General features: G+C 38.7%; 1 protein-coding gene across 1 annotated transcript; it reads left to right on the plus strand.

Annotated features, from left to right (window-relative positions):
• Positions 1-4,821: 4,821 nt before the first annotated feature.
• On the plus strand, positions 4,822-9,151 carry LOC104868450 (olfactory receptor 5B2; the record flags this gene model as incomplete). The annotated part of the gene is made up of 2 exons (XM_010633206.1): positions 4,822-4,835; positions 8,221-9,151. Coding segments are annotated over 2 exons (945 nt in total), but the record flags the coding sequence as incomplete, so codon positions are not given.
• Between the last annotated feature and the right edge of the window lie 3,523 nt (positions 9,152-12,674).

The raw sequence follows: 12,674 nt of genomic DNA on the forward strand, positions 1-12,674 counted from the left end.
AAAACAAGTTACAAAATGGCTGGAGTAATATACGCCCTGTCAATAACTAACTTGAATGTAAGTAGAATAAATTTTTCAAATAAAAAAAAGCAAATGAGTGGATTTTTTTAAGAGGACCCAACCACATATTGTTAACCTGAAACTCACTTCAATCTAAAGACCACACGCACACTGATAGACACGCTTTGCAAATAGAATGCAGAACACCTGGAGAGCCATACTCATGTCAGTTAAAACAGACCAACACTACCTTGATACCAACATGAAATAAGGGTACACACATAAGTGAAGCATAGTTTGATATCCTTGAGGACGTAGCTGCAAAATTTCTCAGCAAAATTCTACAAGCACATTAGAGAGTGTATTCAGGAAGACAAAGTGAGATTTATGCCAGAGATGAAAGGATTATTGCTCAGCACATGCAAATTAATAACCCATACACCATTTCAACAAAACAAAAGAAAAACAACTGAATGACAGAGTTGGGCAGAGAGAGAGGGAGGGACACAGAGGCAGGGAGAGAAGGACAGAGAGAGAGAGAAAGGGAGAAAGAGACTTAAATCTTCAGAAACAAATGAACTATTGGCAGTGATACATTATTTCAGCAAAACTACAGGATGAAAACCTGGCATATAAATAAAAAAATAACATTGGCTTATTCCAATATCAAATTTTCTGAAATAGGAGCCAAGAATGCAATTTCAATCAGTGTATTTGCAAAAAGTACTTTTCCATGCCAAAAAAAAACAAAAACAAAAACAAAACAAAAAAACACCAGATTGAAGATCTGGAGAAAAACAGGAAATATCTGAGAACTATACTATTTAATATGAATTAATCTCTGGAATATACAAGGACTTTAAAACAGTCAATAATGAAGAACCATTCTGAAACCAGGAATTGGTATGCCAGTGAGCAGCAAAGTGAAGGCAATTTGGTGGATGGCTGAGATGTGAAAATGGGTAAGCAAAGGTTATCTCAACAAAGGCACACAGGGTGCAACTGTCCATAGAGTGATTAATATTGAAATGTTTCAGAATTAAGACTTTGATCATCTGAGGACCATCATGGCCTTGCCACAGGGATGCATGTGAACATTCTGCACTGTCTGAAAGTTTTGTGACTCAAAAAGATTCTAAGGTCGTGGATGTAGCTCAGCAGTACAGCGCCTGCCTGGCGAGCATGAGGCCCTTGAGTTTAATTCTCGGGACAAAAAACAATAAAGTAATAGTTAAAAATAATAAAAAAGATTCTAAAATTCAGTACCTATTAACATAAGAATTAGGAATGATTCCAAGAGAACAGTCACCACTGGCTGAAGAGAGAATATGAACCAATTATGCAAGGGCACACTTAAGTGTACTTAGGTTTTATAAATGACTGAGCTCTTTTAAGATCCAAATGCAAGATAAAAGATTGCACTTTTGAGTTTTTGAGTTTGCAACTTAATGATTTAGCAAATTCCTTTCTCAAAATAAAAAAAATTAAGCAAGAGTTGGTTGGTTGTCCATTTAGCTTGATGGGAAGGTCCCAGGTTCAATCCCTAGACTGCACAATAGATTAATTTAATTAGCTCTTGTGATTATGGCCTTGAGAAATCCAAATCTTCAAGTGTCCTGCACACTCAGGGTCTGGAGAACCAAGGCTATCCTGGCTTGTGTAATTCTATAATGAAACAGATGCTTCAAAATCATGCAAAAAAACCTGTTACTATAGAGTGACAACCTAACTCTCCCTGTTATTATTATCACAAAGTAGATCTTTATATAACTTGTTTCCATTAAATTGGTTTATTATGCAATTTTTATTTATTTGTAAAACTACGAATAGCAGAAGTTGTTAATCTAAACAATAACATTGTTTTATATTTTTATGTTGTTACCTTTACTAGTTTTTGTTTCTTTTAATATTAAATTTTTATTTTATTTCAAGTTGAAAGTTAATAGTTCCATGTGTTTATGATGATCACAGGTCTTGAACAACCTTTTGGAGTCTATCACTTATGGGGAATATTTTCACTTTTCTTGCAGCACAGTTCTGCCAGTAACTGACCCTCTAATTTCATTTATCTCAGAAACTCTCATGACCTCCATCTTTCTTGAAGAATAGTTCTGCTAAACACAGTTATTTGACAGGTTTTTGTTTTTTAGTGATATTTTCTTAACCATACTCTCTTCTGGACTCCTTGGTGTCCAAGAGAAAACCATTGTGAACCTGACTCAGAATGTTCCTTGTGTCTCTAGGAGGAAACATGCTACTTATGTCTTGTCTTTTTATGATATTTTCTTTGATGGTGAACAGTTTAAATACAATTTGTGTGTGGATCTCTTTATATTTATATTCTTGAGATTTGCAAACTTTTAGGAGGGGTAAGGCCATGTCCTTTAGCAAATTTGAATTTATGGACTTATTATTAAATTGTTCTTTATTCCTTTTTGTACCCAACTGCTCCTTCCGGAACTCCAATTATACATCTGTGGGTGTACTTTTAGGTATGCAAGAAGGTTTTAGGCTCCATAAGGGACTACATCCTTCTTTTTGCTTCTCTCCTTATAGAGAATTGCAGGAATAGGCTTATGATCAAATTCACTGACACATTAGGCACTGGGGATTTAGCTCAGCAGTTTGGTGGCCTGCCTTGCAAGCACAAGGACCTGAGTTCAATCCCCAGTACCAAAAAAAAAAAAAAAATTTCACTGACACATTCTTCTCCCTCTAAAATCCCATTTTCAAATAGATCATCTTAAAATTTCTCAAAATTTTTGCTTAAAATGATGTCTCATTCAGTGACATATGGCTTCAAATAAATACTAAGTGATAATCCATAAAGACATGTTAAATATCAAATAAGGAAACCATCCCTGGTTATTTTGAGCAATTACTACATGCACAAAATTATACAGTTAACTGAAATGATTCTAGATGTCTGTGTAGAAATAATATAATTAAAAATGAGTAGTGATGCTACACAGACACGGCAAGACCAACTGAAAAATGTTCAACTACTAATCTCTGGGGAAGTGCCAATGAAAGCCACATTGAACTACTCCAGGAAAATAAATGGCTTTATAGAATATACTAACATTAAACAGGGCTGGCAAGGATGGGGAGAAGAGGGAAGCTCTGCACGGTGTTGGTGGAATGGAAATGAGGTCAGCATTGTGGAAATCTGGGAGGCTTTTCTTCAAAAATGAAGAACAGAACTACAACTTGATCAGTGTAAATGCACAGGACATGAACATCGTACGCCCCTGAGGCTCCATGCTCCTTGCCCTAAGAAGTGGAAACAATCTCAGGATCCAACAGCTGGTGAGTGGTTAAAAGAAAAAGTGGAACCTGTAAAGCAAGGAACCCTCTTCAGCCACAAAAAGAATGAAATCCAGTCACTGGGACAACATGAGTGTCACCAGACGTCACTGTGTTAAAGTAAATGAGCCAGATCAGAGCGGCAAGTACTGAACCCGCCCCCCTCGTTTGTGGAATCTAAGAAACTGATGTCAGAAGAAGGGAGGTAAGCAGTGGTTACCAGAGACAGGAGAGTACAGGTAGGAGATGTGCAAGAAATGATGAGCAATGGTTACTAGATTATTTCTAGGAGCAGGATGCTCTGGAAGGCTGTGAAGAGGAGAACTATGGTCGCCATTTTGTGAGAGGTGTGAAGATGTTGGATGGGCAGAATGTAAGCACACACTTGAAGAACGGAGAGCATGGGCCTTCCAGAGAGACGTCAAGTACCGTCTGGAGCTGGGATATTGATGCGTTTTGGGGGTGCACATCAGTAAAATTTGTAAATATACCAAAAATGTCGACTTGGTTCACAGAAGAAACATCAATGGCCCACCTCAGGAAGGAAGATCGTGGCTTGGTTTGCAGGACGAAAGATGGCCCATTGTATAGCAGAAAGGTCAGGGCCCAGCCCACTGTATTGTGATGGGTTATATGATAACAATTACCGACTGTATAATTCCAAAATAAGATGACAGAATTTTGAAAGACTTCATTGTAATGAAGTGAGAAATATTTTAGGAAGCAGACTTTTCTAAAGTGATTTAAACTTACAGCATGTATACTTGCATAGACACATTTCAGGGTAACTCATTCACGTGTAAAATGTTTATTTTCCATTTTCATTTGTCAGCTAAAATACATTTAATTTTTAAAATACAATAACTGTCTCAGTCCCCTTAGGCAGTTTAATGATCTCTTCCCTAAGAGAGTGAGAAAAGAACCCACAGCTATTCTTAGGAGAATTCCCTGGACAGCGCAGGTCTTTGTAATTATCTCCAGGCTTCATCGCGTGAGTGTCTGGGATCCCAACAGAACACAAGGCGACGCCTTTCCAGGAGGACGCTGTACATTTCACGATCCCCTAGGCATCATTTCTCCACCTGAATGAGAGGCACTGTCACTTCCCGCAAGCCATCTTCTAACCCGAGGATTCACTGTGAGGTGGGATCCAAGGTCAGGGAAAACACTCGAAGCTAGACATGCCCTTGATGGACTTTTAGGTAATAACTCTTTTGAGAGAAGGCTGACAGACCTTGTGTTGTTTAGACGCATTTCTGAGGCTTACGTGAGAGAAGGAACCTCTTATTTTATATGTAAGGAAAGGGAAAGTGGTTCTTCCAATGGCCCAGAAAGCTTCCATGGCAGATTGGAACTTGATTCACATTAATATCTTCGTCTCAATTTCCCTTCCCTGCCTCAGAGAAGAGGGAGCATTCTGACCATTGCCGGAGAGCGGGGGTCTCCTCTAAGATCAAGTCTCCATGGAAGTTTTTATGATTTCATAACTGCTATTCTGGATTGACTCTTCTTTCTCTTCTAGAAAACTGGTAAGCTCCTATAGTCCATAAACATGTTCATCAGAAATGTAATTTATGGGAAGCAGTGGCCTAATTATAGTTGTTATGAGTTGCTGAAAACTAGGGATGTTTTCCAAAAAATTAAACTGTGAGGTGAACCTGGGGCACAAATATCAAGATCTTTATCAAAGGCATTTTGTGATTCATGACAGAACATACTTCTTAACCTCCTCCAAAATGAATAAAGATGATGCTTTCAGTGATTAGTGACATCTTTTTCCTTTATGTATTTCCAAACACAGACACAAACAAATGTAATTCTTATTTAAAATACAAAATGGTTTAAATGACTTCTCTAAGCCTGAGTTGCTGATTCCTGGAAGACAGTTTTAATTCTTGGAACTTGAATTTTTCCCACAAGCTCTCAATTCTTTAGTTTCTTTGTGGATAAAGTACAAGTGTCACCTCTACACATGCCTTTACTAAGTAAAGTGCTTTTCCTTAATTGTAGAATATAGAATTTGTTAAAATAACCGTATGTTGTTATCACTAATCTTGTCTCTTGTTTATGACATATAATGTTTACGTTCATTGTGGTTATCATAAAAATGGGGAAAGGGAATTTAGAGCTGGAGGAAAGGAGCTAGAAAAGGATGGAGATTAGACACAAAGAGCCAAACTGCATTGTGTATGACATGTACCCACTCCCTAAGACGATGGTAAACTGCATATACTGCAAACATGTACTAAAAAAAACATTTTAGACTAAAAAATAATTGGGTGCATTCAGATTGGTGAGTATGGTACTTTCATGGGACTGGTTCTTAAAATACAGTTGCTAAACTTTTAGGGGAAAAAAGGTAGTAGGAAATAACAGTTATATGTGGATGTAGATAATTCCAAAGACTGCAATTTTCAAAATATATTTTAAATATTGTGCAAGATCGGGTTCAAACAAAATATTATAAAATATTCAAAATCTGCATCAGCCAAATCATATCCATGAGGAAAAGGTAGCCCACAGGGCAAAGCGTTTCAACATTTTATCTCTGTGATTTTGCTATATATTAATAATAGTGAATGAAAGTGTGAGGTTAAGAAAGACGGGGTCACTTTCACAACTAAAGCATGGATTTCTAGAAAGCAGTGCTGCAAAACAAGGTCCCTCATGAAGTTTCAGGCGCAACTTTACTTGGAGTAAAGGGAGACTGAGAAGAACAGGGGAGCCAGAGACTCCAAAGGTCCAACTGAGGGAGACAAATTAAATAGGGGAGAAACTTCTAGAATTCAAACTCACCTGCAGTGAGAAACCTGTATGTGACTATCTATCTCAGTCGAACCTGTATGAAGCCCACTCCTCCTAAAGATAAGATTGTCAGTAGCGCTCACCATGATGTGCTAATACTTATCCATTAGTGCCTTTTGTTTTATGTATTGTCCTACAATTTTCATGCTAATATATAAAAGTTGATCTCACTTCCATATGCATTTTGCAGATGAAGATATGTACGCTGTCATTGGTGCAGGATGTGCGATTACTAGTTGGTAAATAAATGTCAGGTCTGGTAAGTGCCCTCCCAAGGCCATAAACTCTCTGGAGCAGTAGATCTATTCCTATGCCGTCCTTCAGAATTCCTTTGCCGATGAGCATACCCCTACGCCCCTGGTTTTCTCACCACATGGCTGACGTGGGGAAATGGTTGACAAATATGAGATGGGGAATTTCCCAGTGCGGTTCAGAGCTTATTAGCTCTTTAACATGTCTTTCTTCATGGATGGAGGGATCATTTCACATTGTTCTTTCTGAGTTTTCCCTCCAATGAGAGGCAAATGTACAGGTAAGAAGATGAAATTACCATATAATCAAGGGGTCATCTCATTCACTATGAAGCCACAAACAATGAATTTGAAAGGATGGGACAAGGAATAATTGTACCTTCAGTTAAATTTTACTTTATCTGCTCTCACCTGAGACCCTTGGACTTGGGAGCCACTCCACAGAGGCTAAAGTTCTCCCTGGGCACAGAGTGGAGATGGCCATTTCGCACTTGTGCAAACAAGTGCATCGCCATCCCTCTGTGACCCACACTTACATGAATGGCAGGGGAGCAAGCTCAAAATACTGCTGACGGGAGGTAGGAACACAGGTCTGTCCAGTGGGCAGCAGTTCTCCCTGGGTAGGAATGTGAAAGTCAGGGTTTTTCGTATTCGGAAGAGGTGTGTGGTCCAATAGGTACCTCTGCTCACTTAACTTCAGATAATTGAATTGTTCACATCTCCGTTTATGAATTTACATATTGACAAATCACCCACATGATCCACTGCATTTCTTCTGATTGGACAGCATTTAATTCTACCTGCAGTTACTGGGAATCAATTTGGTTTGCAAGAACAAGGATTTGGGGGAATTATTCAAGTAAATGTTATTGTCAAAATGAGAGAAAACTTACTGAACTTATGTTCTGCAGTCTGAATTTAATTTCTTTGTTTTTTTAATTTTTAACTTTGATATTTACTTCATGCATGTGAACTTTTTAAAAATTCATTTAGTGTATTGTACATTACAGGTATACACTATGGTGACATTCATCATTGGGGATTTGCACCTTCACATAAAATATCTTATATTAGGGAGGTCAGGGGAATGGGGAAAAATAAGAACCAAGATATTTCACATAAAGGTACAAGATCCCAAGGATGAATGAAACTGTACTGTATACCTAAAAAGTACCAATAAACTTAATGAAAATATATATATATATATATATCTTCATTCCTATTTTTCCCTGTTACACTGCCCTATCTTCCACCCCTCCTCCCCTTCTTATTTATAAAGACTGCTTCTGTATACTCCTTTTTTCATATTTATTCCTCTCCCTTCCCCTATACCTTCCACTTCCTCTTCCTCTTTGGAATTTATCTTCCTTTTTCACATTATTTATTCTACATTTTGATCCTTTTTTACACTTTCAGTTTCACACACCAGAGAAACTTTTATATTCACACATGTATGTCCTATTTATTTCACTTAAGAATATGGCCTTAAGGTGGATCCATAAATGCTAGGATTAGAGGTTCTATTTGACCCAGATATTCCCCTCCTGAGTATCTTCCCAAAATAATTAAAAGAATCACACCACAATGATATATGTGCACCCATATTTATAGCAGCAACACTTGAAGAGCAAACACTTGGAAATAACCCACTTATCCATCATCTGGTAACTAGGTAATGCTACAGATTTTTTACAAATTGGAGAAGTACTCAGCATAAAGAATGAGAAACTAGAGACATTTATAGCTAAACAGATGCACCTTGAGGCCATACTCTTAAGTAAATTTCTCTGTTTTTCTATTACTCTTTCGCATTGCTACACTGAATCTACAGGTTCTGGAGAGTACTGATGGACAACAGGACAGAGGTGACTGAGTTCCTCCTGCTGGGACTGACCGATGACCCACACCTGCAGCTTCCCCTCTTCATCATGTTCCTCCTCATCTATACCATCACCGTGGCTGGGAACCTGGGGATGCTCCTAGTGATCCACTTGGACCCTCATCTGCACACTCCCATGTACTTTTTCCTCAGTAACATGTCTCTGGTGGACTTTTGCTCCTCCTCAGTTGTCACTCCCATGGTCATGAAAGGGCTCCTTACAGGAAACAAGGTCATTTCCTACAATGCTTGTGCTGCTCAGATGTTCCTATTTGCAGCCCTCATTGGTGTGGAAAACTATCTCTTGACTGCCATGGCCTATGACCGCTATGCAGCAGTGTGCAAGCCCCTGCACTACACCACCACCATGAGGAGCAGTGTGTGTGCAGGTCTCATCCTCGGCTGCTATCTCGGTGGTTTACTGAATGCCTGCATCCACACTGGGGAAACCTTCAGCCTCTCCTTTTGTAATTTCAATGTGATCCACCACTTTTTCTGTGATATTCCACCTGTCATGGCACTCTCCTGCTCTGATAAATATTTTAATGAACGGGTTCTTTTTTATGCTGTTAGTGTCCCTGTTTTCTTTGCCATCCTAGTGATCTGGATATCTTACTTCTTCATTTTTACCTCCATCTTGAAGATGCACTCAGCTGCAGGACATCGTAAGGCTCTGTCCACCTGTGCCTCCCACCTCACTGCCGTCTCCATCTTCTACGGCACAGCCATGTTCATGTACCTGCAGCCCAGCTCCAGTCACTCCATGGACACTGATAAAATTGCCTCTGTGTTCTACACCATCGTGATCCCCATGCTGAATCCACTGGTCTACAGCCTGAGGAACAAGGAGGTCAAGAGTGCATTCTTAAAGGTCAAGAGCGCGGTCACACAAAGACAAAATAAAGTATAGGATTTTAATTTTAAATTTGTGAGATGAACAATTTTTGGATTCATTGCTTTCTAATCCCCATAGAACTCTCAGGCACATTTTTTTCTTTTTATTGAGTTTATTGGTACATTCTAGGTATACAGTACAGTTACGTTCATTTTTGGGATCTTGTACTTTTACACGACAGGTCTTGGTTCTCATTTTTTTCCCCTTATCACTGCCCTCCCTTCACTCCCTCCTCTCCCCATTTACAAACACTTTATTTCCATTTCTTCATTTTCTAATATTTTTTCTTTTCCCTTATTCCCTTTCCCCTACCCTTCCCACTTTCCCTACACGTTTAGCCCTTTCCTTCCTATTTCATGTTGTTAATTACCCCATTAGGATCTTGTGTACTATTATAGTTTTTCACACCAGAGAACACTTTAATGCCATGTTGAAATTAAATTACTGAAGTCATACTCTCACCTGTGCAAAACTCTTCTCACACACAAAAAAATACTTGTTGGGGCCACCAGATCTAGTAAGGAGACAAGGACCCTGGAGGAGGTCTCTCCAGCCACCTGCTCAGGCCCACCCAGTGGGTCCATGACCCCTCCGACTGTGCACTGCCAGATCCAGTAAGGAAGGTAGCCATGAGGGGGCCCTTGAAACACCCCCACGACCTGCTCCCCCCACCCCGTTCTCAAACCTCCTGATTGGGCCAGTCCTTGGACCCACTTTGCAGAGACATAAGTGGGCATGAAGGGTATTTTTCTGAGCTCCCAACTTTGAACATCTTTAAAGAAAGAGCAGGGGAAACCTATAATAGAGCTAAGTGGAATTCAACCCTGTGGGTTGGAAAACTCAATTTAGGCCTTGTGGACTGAGGTCAGTCTGAGTCACAGGGACCTGCCATTGGCTAGCTGAGATCAGGGGATTCGGTTCTGCACATGGCTGTACACGTGGTATAATATGACAACAGAGACATAGTCTAAAAGAGGCCCTTCAAATTTTTTTTCTTTTCCTCATTCCACCCTAAAATTGCTTTCTTTTTTCTGTCCTCTCTCTCCAACTCAGTCTCTTGCTCCAACATATTAACCCTCATCTCCCTTTTTATTCCTGCTCCTTTCCTAATTCAGACTTCTTCTTTTATTATTTTTTCTTTATGTTCTTTTCTCCTGACAGTTTACCTCACTCATGGCTCCATAGCTTCAAGGGAAGGTGAGCCCATTACTGTTAAGAGGAAATATTCTTGTCCTTATTCCTGCACTCTGTTTATCCCCTTTGAACTTAATAGTTTTGTAAAGATAGTATGGTCATTCTACATCCTCTGGCTTCACTTCAAACCTTCTCCAATTCTTTCACTTATCTACTCCTCTCATCCTAACTCAATCTAACCCCTCATCCTAAATGGTAATGATGCTATATTGAAAAGCGTATTCACTGCAAACATATTATGGGCTGCTTCTGATATTAATCTAATTCACATGGTTTAAAGGTGATAGATCAATGACTTCCACTAGTGGTCAATTTGCAAGCTGTGCTTGATCCTATTGGGCTGCTGAATGTATCAATTGGGATAAAGGATTGTGATTGATTTAATGAGTGGTTTTCTCCAATATTATGAAAATGTGGATGTCTATGAGTCATTAGAGACTCTAAAGGTAAAACGCAACTATATCAGGAAGATTTAAGTAATAACCCAGAAATTAAACCGAGGACAACTCAACAACAAAAATAAAAATGAGAAAACACTTTAGCAAGACACAAAGATAGACTTCCAGTTCACCAATGGCAAACAGCAGGGCAATTGAGGATGAAAAATCTCACAGTGAAGCAGCAGGACACTCTGGACCCATAGCACAGAAGGTAGCAAAACAGATCAATCAGACTCTAGAAAAATTCAAATCAAAAATAATTTCCCAGGTAACCATAGAGATGATGAGCAAAATGGAAGTCATGATTCAAGACTCTAGAACAGAAACTGACAAAAAAATAGATGAGCTCAAGACCGTGATAGAAGCCATGAAGACTCAGCATAAGAAAGAAATGGAAACAATGAATGTCAAACAGAGGAAAGAAATGGAATCCATAAAACAGATTCAAACAGATATTCAGGAGATTCAACACTCCATTGAAAGTGTATGCGACAGAATAAAAGATTGTGAAGATAGAATTTCAGATATAGAAGATATGATCGCAGTCAGTGACCGTGAAAAAGAGATCTCTCAAAAACAGTAAGGGATCATGAGAAATCGATCCAACAACTTCTAGACGATGCAAAGAAAAATAACATAAGACTGATAGGAATCCATGAAGTAGCGGGAGAAAACACAAATGACTTTAAAAAGCGCTTCACAGAATTAATGACAGAAAACTTCCCAAACAGAGGGGAAGAATTTGACATTCAGATAAGTGAGGCATATAGAACCCCAACTAGCCATGATCAAAAAAAAATCTACACCTAGATATATAATAATCAAGATCCCAGAAACCCAACAGAAGATCAAAATACTACAAGCAGTAAGAGAAAAGAAACAAATCACATATAAAGGAAAGCCCATCAGAATCACAGCAGACTTTTCAACACAAACCCTTAGGGGAAGGAGAGGCTGGAGTGAGACATTTCAAGTACTAAAAGAGAACAACCTCCAACCTAGACTGATATATCCTGCAAAACTCTCTTTCAAAATGAATGGGGAAATAAGATACTTTCAAGACAAAGAACACCTGAGAAACTATACAAATACCAAACCAGCACTACAAGCAATTCTAAGCAATACCATAGAAAAAGACAATGAAGGCAACAACACCATGAGGCCCAACAGAGCACATCAAATAGGCAAGGCAAGAAACTAAAAGGAGAAGGTGAAAAAGTAAAAAGAGTCAACAAAACGCCAATAACAGGACAATAATAAGTCAGTACATATCAGTTATAACCATCAATGTCAATGGCCTCAACTAACCAATCAAGAGAAATAGACTGGCAGAATGGAATAAGAAGCAAACTCCAACAATATGTTGTATACAGGAAACACACCTAGTGCAAAAAGAAGCCCATAGACTGAAAGTGAAAGGATGGAAAATAATTCTCCATGTGACAGGAACCCAGAAAAAAGGCAGGGGTAGCAAGCTTACTTGCAGACAAAGTCAATTTCAAACCAAAACTGATTCTAGTAATATAGATGTAGGACAGTGCTGCGTCATACCTCTGTGAATGTAAAATATCTTGTACCTGCTTTATGATACATAGTAGTGACCATGCTTTATCAGAGCTACTTTTAATGATGTCACTCTAGAATGCTCTCTCTCCAGATGATGATTAAGATGCTAATAAAAAATGGTGCCAGGTACCACAAGAGCAACAGAACTTTGCTGTTTTCTGGGTATTATTGTTCTCTTGGTTTTGTTTTTCTTTTTTAATGAAGTGTGCTGAATGTCTATAATTTTGTTCAGGTGACTGCAGAACCTAGAAAAGCTGTTGCTGCTTTGATGCATAACATACTGCTATTATTGGTCTTTTTATATAAATATAAATATATATATACATATATTTTTTTTG

Source organism: Fukomys damarensis, unplaced genomic scaffold (assembly GCF_012274545.1).
Source record: "Fukomys damarensis isolate Sample0158 unplaced genomic scaffold, DMR_v1.0_HiC HiC_scaffold_27, whole genome shotgun sequence".
NCBI classification, from domain to species: Eukaryota; Metazoa; Chordata; class Mammalia; order Rodentia; family Bathyergidae; genus Fukomys; species Fukomys damarensis.